The sequence below is a fragment of the Podarcis cretensis genome (genome assembly GCF_951804945.1).
Source record: "Podarcis cretensis genome assembly, chromosome: 1".
Classification (NCBI taxonomy): domain Eukaryota; kingdom Metazoa; phylum Chordata; class Lepidosauria; order Squamata; family Lacertidae; genus Podarcis; species Podarcis cretensis.
Window position 1 is genome coordinate 109,003,124 of NC_137170.1, and position 20,574 is coordinate 109,023,697.

The following is a 20,574-nucleotide window of genomic DNA, read 5'->3' on the forward strand; positions in this document are numbered from 1 at the left end:
TCTTGCAAAGCAAGTCACTGTACTCCTTCATAGAGTGTTTTCTTTTATTGCATAGAAACAAAGTCAGAGAAGGAATCAAGCTGTTCACCAGCGGCTCAGGAACTGATGACAAGACTGGGATTTTTACTGGGAGAAGGGATTCCAACGTCTGCCCATATCTCTGTGGAAGAAAAGCGCGAAGCTATGGTATGCTAGTGGAAACAAGTTGTAAACAGTAATCTGTTAAAACTAGAGATGCCAACAAATACTGTGCTTTCAATATATTTAATAGCAAACATGCTAACAGACAACAAAAACCACTTACATAAATGTGTACACAGTGAACATTTGTAGGAAGCACTGAAAGAAAAAGAGCTTTGGCTTAATCTTCACTGTTCCAAGGAAATTCTATACATTGGATGGGGTTGTGAGAAAATCATGGAATGGTTATTTTTCACCCGCTGCTTCAGGCAGTTGCAACCTGGAAGGATTATTTAAAAACAACTTTTGGATTTTCTCCTAAGGTAGGTGAACCTTTTCCTTCCAGATGTTGTTGAACTACAACTCCCAGCAGGGCCAGTAATCAAAGCTGATGGGTGTTGTAGTCCAATAACAGATGGAACGCCACATGTTTCCCACTCCTGTCTTAGGCATTAAAGATCACCACAGTGAACTGAAGATGTGGCTTTTCGCTTGATCAATATACAGGGAAGAGCTGAAAATTTCCCTCTTGTGAAAATTCACAGCAGATCATTTTTCTACTTTTGGCCTTGGGAATCAGATTTGAATTTTGTTACAACATTTTCTCTTGTTCTGTTGTCTACTGTAGCAACCATGGTTCACTCGCTTGTACCCATCTGTTTTTGCGCATGTGTATTTTTAACTGAATGCCTTTTGTCCCATAGGCACTTCTGGCTTGCGCATCCCTTACTGCTTGGTTTATGAGGAATAAGAACGTGGGAAATAATCTGTATGACTCTCGCGAGATGCTGAGAGGAGACAGTGCATTCCGTTGTAGTACAGGAGGGCACCTATTCTAGGAGAATTCTAGCCACCTGTGACAAAAGATTTTAAACCAAATTTTGTCTGCCCCTTTCCTTTTCGAATCTGCAGAGAAGCATATTTGATCACTATCCCAAACAAGTCCTGGGTTTTGTGTTGTAGCCTCTCAACCAAAAGTGTTCCAGGCATAAGACTGTGAACTTTACAGGTCCAAGTTAAAATACTAAGGGCCCATAATCTGCTATTATCCTATTGCTGCTGCCAGTGTGGTGTAGTGGTTAAGAGCGGTAGTCATGTAATCTGGGGAACCGGGTTCGCGTCTCCGCTCCTCCACATGCAGCTGCTGGGTGACCTTGGGCCAGTCACACTTCTCTGAAGTCTCTCAGCCCCACTCACCTCACAGAGTGTTTGTTGTGGGGGAGGGAGGGAAAGGAGAATGTTAGCCGCTTTGAGACTCCTTAAAGGGAGTGAAAGGCGGGATATCAAATCCAAACTCTTCTTCTTCTTCTTCTTCTTCTTCTTGAAAGGGGCTTAATGAATCCTCTTATGATGCAGCCTTGGAAAGTTGTCTTAACGTTAGACTTGTTTGATTTCCTGCTTAGTATTGATTCCACCATGGACCGATAGCGCTGTGCTCTGTATATTCATCCTTCCTTTCCTTCGTTTTCTAGTGCACCATAGCTAGCCAAGGAGTCAGTCCCTGCTCTACCCTGACGAGCAGCACCACGTCGCCAAGCACCGACAGCCCCTGCTCAACTCTGAATAGCTGTGCTGGCAAAACAGCGGCCAACAAAAGTAGTCCCTGTGGGACCATTAGCAGCCCAAGCTCCACGCTGGAAAGCAAGGATAGTGGAATTATAGGTAAGCAGTTTAACTCATAGCAATGCACTGACTTACTACTGTCTCTGTTGCATCTTGCTTCTCTGCATCAGCCGATACAGCCACTAGGCGTACAGGGAGTTTGCTCCGAAACTCTCTTGTGTTAATTTCTGTTAGTACTTGGCTTCAAAGTCTCCATGGCTTCCAAAAGTCTCCATGCTCCAGAAATTTTTTAAGTGCTCTTTCGCTTGAAATAATTTTGCCATTCTCAGTAGTTCTTTTGTGTCTTTCCTGTGGGCATTTAGTCATGGACTGGGAGAGGGCTGGAACCCTGAGTTTCTTCAGTGCACTGCAGTGTATATTTGCTGGGGAAGTTCTGCTGGGGAAGAGAATAGCAGTGCTAATGGGATGCAGTGATTAAGAGCAGGAGCAATTGATCATAAAGCCTCCGGTCCACATTTCACTACAGTCATGCATTCGTTGGGTTGCTTTAGGCAGTACATTTATCTCTCATCCTTGAGTACAATACTGATTGACCATACAGGGTTGTTCTAAAGACTTACTGAAATAATGCATGTGAAGCATATAGAGAACTTTGTTAAGGACCAGGAAGTGTTTTTATTGTGCTACCATTTGTGGGGAGTGTTCTGCCCCTTGTAAACAAAGATCCCTGCCTGGAAAGTTTTCAGTTTTTTGTATTGTTGCAAACAGGTTCATGACACAGTGTTCCAGTGTGGGGAGAAAAGGCAAATTTGGTGTGGGGGGTATGAGTGAGAGAAAGAGCCACCGAAGCCATTTGAGCTTCAATCAACAGTAACGGATCCATGCTGTACTCCAGTTGGCAACACAGATACAGAGAAAACCAGAAATCAAACACTGAAAGGCCCAAGTGGGAAAAAAGGCCTTCACCTGTTACTGGAAGGACCAGAGAGATGGTTCCAAACAACTTTCTCCAAGTAGGCTGAGGTGCCTGCTAAAAAGGCCTGCTTCTTAATAGCATCCCCAATGCACTTCACTTGGTGGGGCATTTGGAACAGGGCCTCTGAAAAAGATATTGAGGATCAGGTGAGGTATATGCATGAAAGGGCAATATTTCAAATAACCTGGTTCCAAGCCATTAAGAGCTTTGAAGTTTAAGATCCACATTTTAAATTGGGCCTGGAAATGGATCCACTGCAGTTAGGGTGAAGGAGGTATGCTAGTGATGGCAAAAATCGGAAATATTCGTGAAAGGCTGGTAAGTTTTATCATAATTGCAGTTTAATGATGGTGTTATGTGGAGGTTTGAATGATTAATTCATAACCGGGAATGAAAACTAGAACAGGAGAAATCAAGCCCCAAAGAGCTGGGTAAAATGAAGAAAACCGCTGGGAAATGAAGAAAACCGCTGGGAAACCCACATGGAAGAAAACCGCTGGGAAACCCATTAGCTAGGATGATAACAGATCTGGAAATTGTGCGCCTTCTGTTCTCAAGGCTGTTGTGAAAATGTATAGAATTTTCTGTTGTGCAACATGCTCGTCTTAAAATAAAACACTCCCTCCCACGCATTCCTCTGCAAATCCTGAAAGACAGCATTTAATTTGAAAGCTACCTTGTACACATGCATTGCAAATTTGTCTTCATCTAAAGGGGGGTGGGAATGGAATGGATATTAAAATGAACTGGAATCTTACTAAGTATCCTTAGTCCCCCAAGTTATTTATAGATCTAATCATTCTACATTCATTTGGAAGGATTTAAGTGTGGAGGGCGTACATACTGCATTTCCTAAAGCATCCCTTAACGTACGTACGTGTGTGTGTGTGTGTGTGTACTCAATGTGTGCATGCAAATATATGAAGAGTATTAAATGCTCATTCAGTATACAGTTTGGCAAGTATTATCCTTTGTGTAACAGTTTTTGGCAGACTTTGCCAAACCGTGAAAATAGCTTGTTCTTCCATGCTACTTAAGTAGGCTTCCATTGTAATTTCCATCCCTGCTACGTTATTCTGGGCCAGTAGGTTTTTTGAGTGGAGAGCTGCCCTTCCCCTCCCTCTCCTTCACCCGCACTTTCTGCTGGGTCAGGCTTTTATTCTTTTCTTTCTTTCTTTTTTAAAAAAAGTTTTTATTGCCTTAGTTGAAATTGTCTCTGCCTCCGTTGACATAATGGGGGTGAGGGCAGATTTTCATCATTTGCGGTGAGCTAAGTAAGAGAGAAGTCTGGGCTAGTGGCCAAAATGAGGACGGGGGAGGCAGACTGGTGACATCCTGTCTTTTCGCTATTAGAAACTGGAGTGGAAATCTTTCCTGGCCCTCCCACTCCCCTCAATGAGTAAATCAGAAGGGACTCTTAGTTCACGATGCATCAAAAGTCCCAAGTTTGCCCCTGCCTTTAATCAACGTTAATCATTTGGCCATACAGAAGCACACTACAAAGCTTTCATCAAAATCCTTACGATGTTTTACGTTATTTAAGTTGTCAGTATTCTTAAAGCAAGGAGGTCATGCTCTGAGAGACATACCTAGTTGCAACTAAGAACATGAACAGTAGTAGCTGTACTATGATGCCCAATGAATGTTTTTGTCTCCTCGCTAAAACCAGCCCAGGAAACACTAATTTAGTGTGCCTTGTAGGAGGAGCTCATCACCTTATTGAATGAAGTTTCAGTCTAAGAACACTGCAAACCAGTTTATTATTCTAGCATTCTTCCCATTAGAATTCATTGGTTTCCTTTTTATTTGTTTTTAAGCGACAGTAACAAGTTCATCTGAAAACGACGACCGTAGTGGATCCAGTTTGGAGTGGAGCAAAGACGGAAGCCTCAGAGCTGGTGCACATCAAGGAATTATTCATGAACGGAGAACAGATAATTGCTCACCAGTTGCAGAAGAGGAGACAGTGGGGTCTTCAGAAAGTCTGCCAAAAGTGGAAGCATCTTCTGGAGATGGCCCTGTGACTTACACTCAAAGCTCTGGCTCATTAGTAATGCCTCGGCCCAATTCCGTTGCAGGTAAGGAGCAACCAAAGGGAGCAAGCGTTGTGTGTGCTCCAGCCCCCTTTTTTTAATACATATTTTTCCTTTAGCACTGTTCTTGCATGGACCAGTTCCCATCAAATTGTGTCTGATCGCCACATAATGGAAATGCTAGAGAGCCAGCACTGGTTAAGGGGAGTGCATGAAATTTAACAGAAGTAATTTTTAGAAGCAGTTGAAGCACAAAGGTCTGCAAAGCGATAGGAATGTTGCTGTGCAGAGACAGTGTAGTGTTCTTTGTGCTCATTGCTTTTTTATGTAAAGAGCTATATAAGTCCATTGACTTGAAGGATTATAGCAGGAAGCACTCAGCCTCTATATTAAGCTTTTAAATGCATATACAATGATGCAGACATGGGGCAGTGTCCAACTAAATACTTGAGCCAGTACAATGGGATTTCACTCCTTGTCTCCCACACACATCTGACACCATCTCCAAATCTGTTCCAGGGGGTTGGGTGCATGGGCGGGGGGGGGGGGGAGAGACGGGGAGAACATTCCATTGTGCATGGAGAAATCCTTGTGCTGATGGAACTTGCACCATAGCACTACATGGAACATAACCCATGGGGATTGGGTAGGGGAAGTTGTGTTGTTACTGCTTTGATGAACACAATCCATTCGGAGCCCCATGATATTTGCACAGCCATATTCCATAGACACTCATTCTTATGTGGCAGGAAAAAATCTGGAAAAGCTCTCTATGGATCTTAGACCATTATTAATAACCCAAACGAATTATCTGCTGTATGGAAGGTGCTGATTTTTACAGTTATTCTTCGTAGTCCCTGTGCAGTCCTGCACTTGGGTCTCTGCACAAAGCATCTGTATAACTTTCTAGAATTCTTCAGTCAGAGACCAAGTTCTGCTGGCTATCCTATTGAGTAGAGAGATTTGTCCCTGCCTGCAAACACCTTGAGAGAAAAGACAACTACCTGTCTACTTAGCTTTCTTCTTCTGAGTGACTTCTGTTTTTCTTCAGTATATTTAGGGAGTTTTCTCTCCATTTCTAGTTTTGGATGGGAGGAATTCCTTGTGGAGGTTCAACTGGTTGTTATTTAAACTGAACAACCCCCTTTTTCCAATGCAAATAAGATCTGGGTGGATATTGAGATGGGTGAAACTTAGTCCTGTGATCATGGCATTCTCCTTCAATGGCACCTCAGTGATCAAGGGAAGCACTTCAAGCTGCGGAACTGGTACTGTTACAGATGCAACATAATACTCGTTCCACATTTGTAAGATATCAATCTTTTAGTGTGGCAGCAGCTACACTTTGGAACTCCCTTCCTGTTGACATCAGACAGGTGCTTTCTGTACTGTTTTTGGTGCCTGTTAAAAACATCTTTGTTTAGACAAGCTGATCCAGATACGTAAACTTTTAACGTGTATTTTAATCAGTGACCAGCTTATCACTAATTTTAATTGTTATTTTAATTTTTTTTAACATTCATTTTAATCTTTTTGTAAACTGCTTTGAGGTTTGTCTAGTTTTTGTTACAATCAAGCAGTATATAAATCTTTAGAACGTTGATCAAAATGACTGATTTGACTCAAAAGGGCAAATATCCTAATAAAAAGAATAATGTGTGTGGGGTTTTTTTTGGGGGGGGCATCTTCTCTAGATTTAGAAGATCACTCGGTTCACTTAAATATTTGCTAATGCCTGGGTGCTGGAATTTGCCCTTGCCATAAGAACCCGGACTTTGTGTTAAAGTAGTCATACTAGAATGCAGAGAGCCCCGTGTCCATACAATTGTGGAAGGTCTCTTCAGTTCATGAACTTTTGCTTCTGGTTTTATATCAGACACATTTTTAAGAAATAAAATTTAGATGCATTAGCATGTTGTTTTCTTCTAGAAGATGATGAACTTCCCTTTTAAATTTCATCAAGGGAGTGAAGCCATACTAACGTACTAACAAAGTAAACAAAATCCATTGGGTGTCAGTTTTGTGGAAATCTGCCAGGTATGTGGAGTGGTAGGGTGCATGGAAAAGACCTAAATGGGAGAAAACCCCCATTTCAGTACACATGTTCTCAAAACAAGCTAAAGTAATGTAGACAGTTCTGCAGCCCTTTCCAGGTATTGTAAAAGTATGGTATTTTTACACACACACACACGAATTTAAGCCCCTATTTCCTTGCATTTTGGTGGGTTATGTTGGGGAGATTTTCCTGGTTGGTTATGATAAATATAAGCTCACAGGGCTGAAGAGACAAGCCACTTTTTAGTTTAAAATGCAGATCATGCCTCTAAAAACATCAGCAAAATTCCTGGCTATAGTACGGTTCTCTTCTACACATCAGTTTTGTATTAGGACTACTGTTTCTAACTTCAGCTCTCTTTCTGTGTCGCTTGTTAATGCATTCTGGAGATGACCGATTTATTTTTCAGTACATTTCACAGCCTCTTAAATGCTTTTATGGCTAGTCATGTATATATCTTTGCAAAAAGGGAGGCTGAGAATCCTGCCATTAATGGGTGATTGTTGATGTTCTGGATGCTGTGAAATACTGCACAAAGTGCCTGCTTGTCTCCTTCCAAGATTTGGACAGTGTCTGCTTGCAAGATTTGGGTTGCCAATAACTCTGAATGAAATCATTGGGGCAGAAGATTCATGCTAGCTACCTTGCTGTGTTTTGACATGGAAATATTGAAGCTTTAATAAATAAATTAGCTGCCAAACTGGTCATAAAAATTCATCGTGACCCTTGTCCTCTCTTATCTACTACCCAACAGTAAATCAGCAGTTTTAAATCCTTCTGAATGTTGCCCATATATAATATATATATACATCACAAAGGAGCACAATTAATTGGAGGACTGGAACCTTGAGACAGGCAGTTTATGGTGAAGGGAGGATATTTCAAAAAAATTGTCTTTCTTTTGAAATACAAAATCACACACACTTTAGGGTTGTTTCTATGCACTGAGTTATTTTCCACTGCATAATGTTTTCATTCTTATAAGAATTTCTAATAAACACTGGAAAGTGTCCTGAAAAGTTGATACTTTCAATGTTTAACAATGGGGGGGGGGGAAATATTCACATGAAGCATAATCAATCATTAGCATTTTATGGCTATAGTGTGTAGTGATTAACACATCCAAAGGAGAGGGTAAAGTAAATTAATTTTTAACTAACTTGAAGCTTATGGCAGCTCAATGCTGTGTTTTTTAAAGTGATGGGGCTGCAGTAAGATCTAGTGTGGCATTGCAAAGGAAAAACTCTACTATGCTTGTACCGCATTCTGTCTCCAATGAGTTCAGCAGAGCATTTTAAGTTCACCACAGTTTGCTTTGTAGAGGTACACCTTCTGCTGTGCACCTCTGCATTGTTCCATGTTACTCAGCTGTGACTGGCTACTGTTTTGAGACATAATATTGAACCTCCTGCAGCCCATCCATCTTACAAGGTTCTTTGTTGTTACAGCAACAAGCTCCACCAAGCTAGAAGACCTGAGCTATTTGGATGGTCAGAGGAATACACCATTGAGGACCTCAATTCGCTTACCATGGCACAATACTGCTGGAGGGAGAGTTCAGCAAGAAATAAAAGGTATCGGTAAAGCACGAGACTCATGGACTCGAGCCCCACATTGAGCAAAAGCTTGGTCTAGATAAGCCTTGTGGTTCCCCTCCAACTCTACGATTCTATGAAATAAATAACTAATGTTGTGTTGACCTGATCTGGAGATGGCATTATTCCCTAGTGGAAGATGCAAACGTTTTGTTTTGGTGCTTCCTTAGTGGAAATTAGAGGCTTGTCTGCCTTTATAGAACACTTTGAAGAGTTCCTTAATTAGCAAATATACTTGACCAGCAGCAGCTCTCCAGAGATGTGGAGCCCATTGGTTCATCTAGCTCATTGTTTTCAACACAGATTGCCAGTGGCTTCCCAAGGTTGCAGATAAGGGACATACTCAATCCACTACTTGGAGATGTGGATTGAATCTGGGGCCTTCTGCATGCAGAACAGATGCCCTACTGGTGAGATACAGCCTCTCTCCCAGGGCTCACAGAACCATTATGTCTGTTCAGCCTTGATCAAAGTGTCTCCAGAGTACGGTGTGATGGCTTTGGGGACAGTGGCAGCCCCAGGACATTTAGGGTGGGGAAGGAGGCAGCTGTTCCCCTTCACATTACCCAGCAAGTCCTACAGATTTGGAAGCAGAGAATAAATAATTCCACTCAGAGCATTTAACGTTCTGCTCAAGTGGGACATGGTATAAGGTAGGGTGCATTGCAATTGCCTTAACTTTCTTGCTTGCCTTTTGGTTTTTTAGAAGCAGCATTTCCCCAGGACTTTACTTTGGAAGCTGGTTCACAGGCTTACCTTTATTATCTCAGATTTTGAGGCTCTAAAAATATGTACTTATGCAGATTTTTCTTTTTAGTAGCCCACACTCTTGCTGTGTATGAATCTTGAATGGAAGCCATTTAAAGTTTAGAAGCTGACTTTTTGAAATCAGCTGTGCGCTTCTGCTCTGATGTACTTATGATTCAAGGCTTTGTTTATGGTAAATTGATTCGAGGCTTTGTTTACAATAAATTGTTCGAAAACAGATTAGTTGCATTTTCTAAAGTTTGAGTGCTTTTGCCTTAAATTGATCTTTCGTTGCTTAAAATATTGTCTTCTAACAAGTTTTTTCCTTTCTCTCAGCACGTTTTGTCCCCTATAAGCCTCAAGACATTCTGCTTAAGCCACTATTGTTTGAAGTGCCAAGCATAACAACGGACTCTGTGTTTGTCGGAAGAGACTGGCTGTTTCAGGCTATAGAGGAAAAGTTGAAGAATAATAAAGAGCAGGCAGAAACCAGGGGAGCTGTTGTTGTTGGAAATGTGGGATTTGGGAAGACTGCTATTATTTCAAAGCTTGTGGCACTTAGCTGTCATGGAAGTCGCATGAGGCAGATTGCTTCCACCAGCTGTAATTCTTCTCCCAAAAGTAGGTTTAAAAACAATTTTTGTAGATTTTTGCTAATTCAGAAAAGTGTAAACACCACTGTATTTGCATGCATATATGCTGCACGAACTGCCATCTTTGTGGGACAAATAAGTTGCATTAGCTAGCATTGGTAGCACCTCTTCCCCACTCCCAAGTTGCTCTCTTGGTAGACTGTGGAAATGAGCTGCTTGGTAGCTTCCTACAAGGGCCTATTGGAGGTGTAAAGGACAGGTCCTCCTCAGTGGTAGTGCTGCGAATGTTATAAAAGGAATACCCTTCAGAAGATCCATCAGGCTCCTTTAGTTTTGGCGCTAAGGCTTCTTTCAAAGTGCGTTAGATGTAGGGTTGAGCAGAGCACCATTTAACCCTCTATCTTGGGAAGGCTATTCTCTGCCCCCACCGTTGTTGTTAAATTTTGCTGTCTTACATTGTTCTGTTTGCTGATTTGCATTTTATTTTACTCTGTTGTGCATATGGTTCCAATATGTTCACCACTTTGGGACAAAGCAGTCTATAAGTAAACTCTACTAAATAATTGCAGAGAGCTTCATGTTTCAACAGATACTTGGTGCGTGATTAAAAATCAGCTGCATTTAAAGTTTGGGGGTTTTTTTATTTGCTGCTGTGGCTTAATACAGGGGTAGCCAATATGGTATTCTCCATATGCTGCTGTAGTACAACTCCCATACCCTCTGACCATTGGTCATGGTGGTGAGCGTAGACCTGGAGGACAATGTTGGCTACCCCTGCTGAATTCTCCATGTTTATATTGACTTCAGTGCTGGCAGTAAGTATGTCTTTAACTTACACAGCTTCTGTTTTTTTGCTCACATACTCACACTCTGTTGCTTTGTTGCCTCACGGCTTTTCTCCCAAGTCCGCTTCCATGAGTTCCATTTTATTGCACAGGTGTGTGCCCATTCTCAAAATTAATAGCCTTACTGTACTGAAATTGGGAAGGAATGTGTGTTTGTGCCCTTCCAGCTCTACAGTTCTATGAGTCTATGGTGCTTTCACCCCAACCAAACCCTTTAGAGATGCTGACCTACTCAAAACAAATATATCTGTCATTCCATGCTAGCGTTTTGTTACCATAGGCCCATAAAACGAAATATAGCCTTGAGGTACATTTGGAAGGGCGTGTTTATTACTACAAAGGAATTTTAAATGTTTTTCTTCTGTTTTTGATTTGGGCATTTGCTGTTACGGCATCTCTAAATTAGCCGAGCAGATCTTCAAAGTGATGAGCATGTGCAGCTACATGGATGAAGTCATAACTGGTAACACATGCAGGCAGGCTGTGGGATTTCAAACAGTGTTTTAACTTTCCCTGGAAGACTAAACATCACCAACATTGCAGATACATAATTTATACCACAAAATGGATCACTGCTGGTTATAACTCTGGTGTCTGCTGGTCTCTTTCCTCACAGGCAGCGACCCCTGTCAAGAGATTCCTCTCAGCCAGATACCCGCTTCTGTTGCCTCAGCGGGTACCAGTACAAGCAAAACATTCAGCTGCCCCCCAGCTCAGGAACATCCGAACCAAATGGCAGAATCTGTTAGACGTCTTGCGTCAAAGGTAACATCTTAATATTTAACAGCTCTTAACCATAATCCAAATCACACACATTCTACCTGTATATTGATCCCCTTACAAGAATTCAGAATATTTAGAAGCACTGTGTAAGCGGCCAGGCTTCTGTGCCACTAATTTCTTTTTCTCAGCTTTTAATAAATGGTACAGTTCACTTCAGTGATCTACACATTGCCAGTGAGGAGGTACTCATTGCATCATCTGTGGTGATTTCTTTCTGTTTGCCACTTTTTATTTCCCTTTTTTATCCCGATTGCATAAGGGCAAAGATGCAGTTTTACTTGAGTTTTGAAAATATTTTTTTCCCTGTCCGACTTTGGCAGATGGCGATCTCTAATTCCAATGGAAATGACTGCCCCCATCAGCTCGTTTATTTAACTTACCTTCCTGCAGCACATGTATCAAGGAGGAGGGAGTGGGATCAAACATTTGATCTAGGCAGCTTACAGTGTTTTCGTCACTGATGTATCTAACGGTTATATAAGCTGGAATTACCAGCAAATTGCACTAGGGACATTCTAATGCATTTATTTTTGCAGGAAGGATTGTGAAAGAAGGCAAGCCTTGCCGAGTGTTGTAAATAGCAGAGGATTTGCTTTGGTATTGAAGTATTACTTGGTACAGTCTTTATGTAAGAACTGTCCTAATATTGTTATCGTCATCAAAGCAGTTATTTTTAGAAAATGATAGAATAAAGATGTATTAAGTCAGCGCTAACCACTTTAAGATTATGCATCCTTACTGAATATTAAGCTGCACAGAGCTTGATGGTGCATACTTCTGCATATGCTCAGAGTTTGCTAAAATTAAGCCTGATGTCCCATTCATCAGTGCACTTAACTTTTACAAGTGGAGGAACATGATAGTTATCTCTAGTGCAGTATAAAATAAAATACAGATCTGTAACTTGTCAACATTCCAGATCTAGAACTCATAGGTTTTTTGTTTTTGTTTTTTTTAAAATAATTTTTATTAACAGGCCAATCACATCACATTATCCAAATCAGTTAATTAGTTCCAAATTATACAGCCAAATTTTAAATTTTGTTGGGGTACCCATACATCAAGCTCTGCACGAGTCCAAAATTCCGAACGAGTCCAAATATCACTTATATTACTGCTTTAATTAGACAGTTCTATCCAGTTCAATCCAGATAGTCCTTTATTGCTTTCTTTCTCTTCTTGTTGTTATCGTATATTCCTTTCTTTGCGATCTCTGATAATTTTCACAAGCAGATTGAAAACAGGCATCCTCTGTGTGGGTTTTGTACTCTTCAAAGATCATATCGCTCAGGGACAGCCTCTGTTCAACGCTTCCATAAAAAAAAAAAATTAATCTTCGGTCTGTCCTTTACTTTTCTCAGGCTTGCCAAATAGATGAAATGAATCAGGAGGCTCTGTCAGGTCAAGCTTGCGTTCCAACATTCCTTCTCTTTCGAACAATCCTGATTCTCCTCCCCATGTCCTTCTTTCTCCGGCAAGCCTGTCTTGGCGAGACGCCATTTTTTAACTGCGTCATTAAAAATTTCCTCTTTCTCACCGTTCACCAATCCTCTCTCCTGTTATAATCCATCCCACACAGTTCTTGAATTCCTGCTTGTGATTAATAAAAACACAACAATCTTATTTCTATCTGGGGTGAAGGGTTATTAATATCACATCGTGCAAAGAAAAAAAAAGTTTTTTCCTCCACCCCCCCTTCATTCCAAACATACAGTCTCCTAGTGGTGATTCATCAGAAGATTTACTTATCCATCCGTCACTCCCAGTCACAGAGATCCATTAATCAGCAGTCTTATCTCTCGAACATTACTTGATGTATGTGCTTCAGCTTCATTCCAATCATATGTTTCCAATTATAATTCCAAGCTGAAGCTAACCAGCACGCGCTAATTGGAATCGGCGTCAGGAAGATCTGACTTCACCGAGGGCTCGTGCCAAGTGTTCGGCACGCCCATCTCTCGGATCAGGGGGTGCATTGTGAACACCGCTGGCAAGGCAGCGCCTCCCCCCGTCTCCTGGGGGGGTAGGAAGACTGCATACTTCCCATAGCAGCCCCTTAATTACCTCGTATGGGTCAGAGAGATGTTATTGTCGGCCATCTTCCAACGCGCCACCTGGTGGCCCCAGATCTAGAACTCATAGTTGGATTATACCATATAGCCAGACAGACTGGGAATCTGCTAGAAAGAAAGAAAAGGAGCAAGGGGGGACAAATTCTGTTTTTTGTTTTTTTTTTTAATTAAAGAAATATATATTTTAGAAGAGCAAGCAGCACTGTTGTAGCATCCTGTGTTTAACAAATGGACTTGAACTTTCTGGTTTTGTTGCCATGTTGGCTGGAATCCTTTCTGTTGAGGCCAGTACAGTGGTACCTCAGGTTACATACGCTTCAGGTTACAGACTCTGGTAACCCAGAAATATTACCTCGGGTTAAGAACTTTGCTTCAGGATGAGAACAGAAATCGTGCAGCAGTGGCGCAGCGGCAGCAGGAGGCCCCATCAGCTAAAGTGGTGCTTCAGGTTAAGAACAGTTTCAGGTTAAGAACAGACCTCCAGAACGAATTAAGTTCTTAACCCAAGGTACCACATTGGTCTGCCTTGGAACTGCTGGGTCTTCTAAGGTCTTTAGCATTGTGTTTGTCAAAGGACAGTCATCAGTTTTGGCCATATGCAGCAGTCTTTGCATATGGCAGAGTGATATGGTTATTGATGAGGGAGGGATATATTTATGTGAATTACAGGATTTGTACATCTGTGTTTACCTATTTCCAGAATTCGTTGTTTGGTGCTGGGAGATATATTTGGGAAGGTATAATATACCTTGTAAGGATAGAAAGGTTCTCTGTAAACTATGGTTTGCATATCAGAAGCTACAAAGGGAACATACTCTCCTTTTGCTTCTCTCTCTCTTTCTCCAGTAGTGAATTTTTCCAATTCTTCCCTTCTCCATTTTGAAGTCTTCATTACGTCTTCACCAGTGTCAGCCCTGACTGACACAACCGAGTCTTAGCATCTCCTGTGCTCTAGTACAGGTGTGAGGAGGGGACACGGGTGGCGCTATGGGTTAATCCACAGAGCCTAGGACTTGCCGATCAGAAGGCCGGTGGTTTGAATCCCCACGACGGGGTGAGCTCCCATTGCTCGGTCCCAGCTCCTGCCAACCTAGCAGTTCGAAAGCACGTCAAAGTGCAAATAGATAAATAGGTACTGCTCTGGTGGGAAGGTAAAGGGCGTTTCCGTGCACTGCTCTGGTTCACCAGAAGCAGCTTAGTCATGCTGGCCACATGACCCGGAAGCTGTACGCCGGCTCCCTCGGCCAATAAAGCGAGATGAGCACCGCAACCCCAGAGTCGGCCATGACTGGACCTAATGGTCAGGGGTCCCTTTACCTTGCATGTGTGAGGAATCTGGTGCCTTCCAGATGTTGTTGGACTCCCAGCTTCCATCAGCCCGCAACCATCAGCCGGCATGATCATTGGTCAGGAATGATGGGAATTGTAGAGTCTCTCTCTCTCTCTCTCTCTCTCTCTCTCTCTCTCTATATATATATATATATCCACCAATGAGCTCAAGGTGGCTTATATAGTTTCCCTCCTTCCCATCTTATCCTCACAACAACCCTGTGAGGTTAGGGTGAGAGTGAGTGACTGGCCCAAGGTCACCCAGTAATCTTCATGGAGAAGTGGGAATTTGAACCCTGGTCTCCTAGGTTCTAGTCCGACACTCTAACCACTATGCTACACAGATGTTACCCATATCTGCTCTAAATCTACAATGATTCAATAGATCCCATTATTTTTACTCATGTAACTGGAAGCATCTACTATAAATACTAAACATTTCTTTCTTTTTTCTTTCTGAAAAAGGTTGTTGCCTATCACTACTGTCAAGCTGACAACACTTATACATGCCTCGTCCCAGAATTTGTACATAGTATTGCTGCTCTTCTTTGCCGGTCCCATCAGTTAACAGCATACAGAGAACTTTTGATAAGGGAACCACATCTACAAAGTATGCTTAGCCTTAGGTCCTGCGTTCAAGATCCAGTAGCAGCATTCAGAAGAGGAGTGCTGGAACCACTTGCAAATCTTAGGAAAGGTAGGCCAAAAATAAAATTTCTCTACAGTGACTTCAATTACAAGACAAGGTTTGTGTTTTAGATGTGCCTAGCAGAAGTTTGCAGACCAGGGTGTGTTTTGCTGTTTTGTTTTAAAATAAGGTATCAGAGCCATCCAAGAAAATAAAATATTGCAAACTAGTGTTAATCCAACTGTATTTTATATGTATGATGAAAAGCACACTTAGAAAAAGCTAAGATATTGAAGTAGTTTCCTTAAATAAATAATGAACTGCTCTATTTTTTAAAAAATAAAAATAAAAATTATTAGGTTATAATTGTATACATTTACTGATATACTTACAAGTCATCTGTAGTGCATTCTATAATACGATATATTAATTATTCATGAAGCAATGTGAATCCATTTGCAAAAATGGAACTTTTAATGGAAGCTGTGATGGCAAATGTTGTTTGCTCAGTAACAACATAAACAGCTCCACACAAGCTGTGACTTCAGCAGTGTAGCATCTATTTAGAAATAATGAACTGCAGTTGCTATCCATGCATTTCAGAATACTTATTAGGTGAAACTAGACATTTGGTAGCAATTATGCGTCTGTAAACCTGGACTTAAACCTTCCCGCTGCAAATTTTTTTACACAGATTGTTCACCACTTTCCTGCTTTTGTTGTTAGTCTTCATTATTATCCTTATTTTTCTTAGGATAATACAGGGGTCATTATTAATACCATTATTAGCAATATTGCATTTAGTCATATTTTCACAAAAAGTTATCCAAAGCAAATTACAAAGTGAAAGGTTATGTTTATTCAATTCCTGTAAACCACTTTATAAATTGAAAGTGGGGCTGTGTGTGCGTGTGATGTATACTTCATTGGTATTTCAACATCTTGCCTTTCAGAACAGAAAATTCCAGAAGAGGAATATATCATTTTGATAGATGGCCTAAATGAGGCTGAATTTCATAAACCTGATTATGGGGACACGGTTTCTTCATTCATCACAAATATTATTTCTAAATTTCCTCCCTGGCTAAAACTGATTGTGACTGTAAGAACGAACTTCCAGGTAATGTTTTGAAAACGTATAGCTTCAAACGTTGTTCTGAAATAATGCTGCATTGAGGAGAAAGAGTCTCAAGGAGTTGTTTATGCTTTAATTTTAATTGGAAAGAATAGTCTGGAAAATGTGCTGTGGCTTAGACAGGTGCAGGGGTACTAACCTGAATAAAACATTTTTGTTGGGGGAGGGCAGGTAAGTAGTAATAATCTCAGGCTCCTCTGAAGACCTGCAGCAGCTCTACTATATGTGTGGTGTAAAAGTGCACAGCCGCAACAGCAAACTCTTTTAAACCACTGTCAGCCAACACAACTTGGTGTCAAGATCCATCAGGTCCAGACTGGAGGCAGCATTTCAGTCTCTACACTACTTCCCAGCTCTGGCAAAAGGAGGGAACAAAACAGAGAGTATCCAGAGCAGTTCATCTTATGCTCTCTGTCCCCTATAAAAGCCGCCAGGTCAGACTTATTTACTTGTGTGAATAACAAAAGGGCTCTGCTGCTATTTCCCTGTTTGTCCTGCCCCTCTCTGTGGGTGGCCGGACACTTGACCAACATGTTAGAAAACGTTTTGCCGTGTCTGGACGAATTCAGTAATGACCATGAAGTCCTTCTAAGTGAAAGTCTATTACTTCAGAGCACAGGTAGGGGACTGTATGGTTGAATGTTGCATATTACAAATATTATCTGCACATAGAAAACCAGATGTCAGGGAGGAAAGCTCTAGGCCAGCTTTCCCCCTCCTAGTGTACTAATTTTGTATGTAGAGGGGATTTGTTCTACACACACACACACACACACACACACACACGAAGCATTCAGCTGGGCAATTCCACCCCTCACCCCTGGTTATAATCTGAAACAAAACTCTCCAGAAGCAGTTTTACTACCTTAGACCAAATAGTTACGTTGTTCATTCGGTAAATACCTATCTATACCAAGGTTTCATTCATGCTGGCACTTAGTCCAGCTTGATCCACCTTTAATGTGATGTTCCTGCAAACTCAGATTTCATCCATACACCTATGGCATGTGTACTGTAAAGTGCTTCTCTCTCCCTCTCTCTTCTGTTATAATACAGGAAATAATCAGCTCATATCCTTTCTTTACAATCTCCCTGGATGATTTCCCTGAAAATAAAGAAATACAGGCTGATTTGAATGCGTACATTCAGTACAGGATCGGTGCCAGCCAGGATATTGTAAACAATATATCTCTGAATGGAAAAGCTGATGCAGCCATAATTGGGAAAGTGAGCAACCATCTGATCATGAGGAGCATGGGATCCTATCTCTACTTGAAATTGACCCTGGATCTCTTTCAGAAGGGTCACCTAGTGATCAAAAGTGCAAGCTACAAGGTAGTTCCGGTCTCGCTCTCTGAGCTCTATCTGCTTCAGTGCAACATGAAGTTCATGACGAACTCATCATTTGAAAGGGCCCTGCCAGTGCTAAATGTGGCTCTGGCGTCACTTCACCCAATGACAGATGACCAGATTTTCCAGGCCATCAATGCTGGCCAGATATACGGTGAACAGGACTGGGAAGAGTTCCATCAGAGGATGGAGTCCCTTTCAGGCTTTTTGATAAAAAGGCGAGACAAAACACGAATGTTCTGCCATCCATCCTTCAGGGAGTGGCTGGTCTGGAGAGCAGAGGGTGAAAACACGGACTTCTTGTGTGAACCAAGGTAAATGGAAGCTGTATATATTATATTGTGGGTGCTAATAATTGCTGATGGTTTTTGTTTCTTTTATTGTGCTACATGAGGAAGATGGTACTGATACCGGACATGTCATTGCTAAGGGGAAAATGCTGTTAGAGCCAAGGTTTTTCATTTTGTTTAGCACTGAAGCATAAGTTTTACAATAAAATCAGAAATGAGACTGCATATCTAAAAAGCGGAATTTACTACTTTCAGTAACATTTGGGCTAAGCATTTCATTACTTTGGTAGGAGAGTACACTATGGAGGAATGTGACTTTTTATTTATCTGCTATGAAGCTTCTTTATAATTCTGCAGGCGCAACCTTATGAATTAACTATCCAGCCCTGGAAACTCTTTACATTCTTATTCCTCCCTATTTGACAACAAATCCTTCTCAGGCTTATAGAGATTATGGGCACTGTTAGAGACATGATAACGTGGTAGGTGGAACCCATAGGGAATCTATTATGTTCTTAAATTTCAGATTGTTTGTTCAACAGTAACTTGTGTCTTTTATCCTGCCCCACTAATCATTTGTGTATCCTATAAGTAGAAATGGGAGTGGTCCTGTAATGGGATTATTGCTATTTACACTGACATTCATATAATTTAAAAAGCGATTCAGCATCTGAGGCTTATGGAATCATACAGTTTGACATTCTAAAATTAGAACCAGTTCAAAATTTAATCAAGGGAGAGGAATACGTTGGCTGCTGGAAACGTGCTTTCATCTGCTGTAGTGCTTGGCTATTGTGCTAGACCAAGATGTCAACTGCATGCAGGAGCTGGTTAAAACCAGTGGAGTATGGGAAGAATTAGATCCAGTGTTAGGGGGGACCACTAATGGAAAACCAGTCAGCTAGAGAATAATTTGACTGATTTGATGCACTGAGTGCGTCTTTGGACTTTTGTAGTCTGACTGACACAACACACTTGAGCAACTTTTGAAACACAGGCTGGTTTCAAGAGCAATTTGTAATGTGGCTTGGGGAGGAGGTTATTGGTCAATGGAAAACCATCGTTAACAGGCTTTTTATGTGGTTGTTCTTCATTGAGTGCCATCGCACTTAGTTATTCATTTTGTATTGTTTTTACACATGTCAACAGTTTTTTTTGTACTGTATTTAAAACTATTTTAGATGTTTTCATTCTATGCCTGTAAGCCACCAAGATACATGTACATCCATTGATTTACTGGGTTGGATTCAACATCACACACACTTTTACCAAAAAATGAAAATGGTTTTATTGCATTTTTAATGCTTATGTTTTTAAATATCTGTAAGCAACTGTGTATTTTATGGATTTGTAAATCGCTTTGAGCCTTTTTAATTTTTTTGTAGAAAGCGATAAATAATAAAAAGCTCTTCAATGTTGCGGTAAGGTTCAACTCGTGTAAGAATATCCCTGTTGAAAGAACCAAAGATACATAATAGTTGTGCTGGGTAGATTTATTTTGGCTACCTACAATTATATCACGTAATTTTTAGTATTAATAATTTCTCCAGTGCTCTTTAGTGTACAAAGTATTATAACGTGCACTGTTTTTAATTTACATTTTCAAGCATGCATTAAGTTAAGAACTTAATTTGTTCCAGAGGTCCGTTCTTAACCTGAGGTACCACTTTAGCTAATGGGGCCTCCTGCTTCCACCGCGCCGCCGCCACACAATTTCTGTTCTCATCCTGAAGCAAAATTCTTAACCCAAGGTACTCTTTCTGAGTTAGCGGAGTCTGTAACCTGAAGCGTCTGTAACCCAAGGTACCACTGCATTAGAAGGTACCAAAGCATTAGAAGCTGACCTTTTTTCCTGTTACCGTGATAACATAAGATAATTATTTTATACAGTGGTACTTCAGTGCTTCAGGTTACAGACTCCGCTAACTCAGAAATAGTACCTCGGGTTAAGAACTTTGCTTCAGGCTGAGAACAGAAATTGCACGGCGGCATTGGGAGGCCCCATTAACTAAAGTGGTACCTCAGGTTAAGAACAGTTTCAGGTTAAGAACGGACCTCCAGAACGAATTAAGTTCTTAACCTGAGGTACCACTGTATTTGTTTGTGAGGGTGAAGCGTTCATTATTGACTTAAAAAGAAATGGGAAGACTGCTGTACAGAAAAAAAAGCACACATTATTTGCCCAATGTTTCAGAATAACGTATGGAAGTGTCACCATGGTTTTGCAAAATCTTGCACTCTTACCATATAAATCACCGTACTCCATTATAATGAAAACCAGATACGCTGTGTCTGTGACCTTGGTTGACCTTACCAGACACTAGTTTACATTTCTCATGACTTGGCTTGATTTAAACATAATAGGAACAGCACACACTTTTCCACAAAAAGGATTGGTC

The 20,574-nt window shown here is 41.1% G+C and overlaps 1 protein-coding gene across 3 annotated transcripts in view; it reads left to right on the top strand.

Moving 5' to 3' along the window:
* Nucleotides 1-20,574, top strand: part of TANC1 (tetratricopeptide repeat, ankyrin repeat and coiled-coil containing 1) — a 137,025-nt gene that overhangs the window by 100,166 nt on the left and 16,285 nt on the right. For all 3 annotated transcript variants that reach the window (XM_079975738.1, XM_079975737.1, XM_079975739.1), the window contains 9 exons: nucleotides 56-186; nucleotides 1,653-1,842; nucleotides 4,537-4,797; nucleotides 8,257-8,382; nucleotides 9,487-9,771; nucleotides 11,205-11,353; nucleotides 15,238-15,469; nucleotides 16,354-16,520; nucleotides 17,592-18,199. In XM_079975738.1, coding sequence (XP_079831864.1) covers nucleotides 56-186; nucleotides 1,653-1,842; nucleotides 4,537-4,797; nucleotides 8,257-8,382; nucleotides 9,487-9,771; nucleotides 11,205-11,353; nucleotides 15,238-15,469; nucleotides 16,354-16,520; nucleotides 17,592-18,199 — 2,149 coding nt within the window. The remainder of the gene's footprint in view (nucleotides 1-55; nucleotides 187-1,652; nucleotides 1,843-4,536; nucleotides 4,798-8,256; nucleotides 8,383-9,486; nucleotides 9,772-11,204; nucleotides 11,354-15,237; nucleotides 15,470-16,353; nucleotides 16,521-17,591; nucleotides 18,200-20,574) is intronic.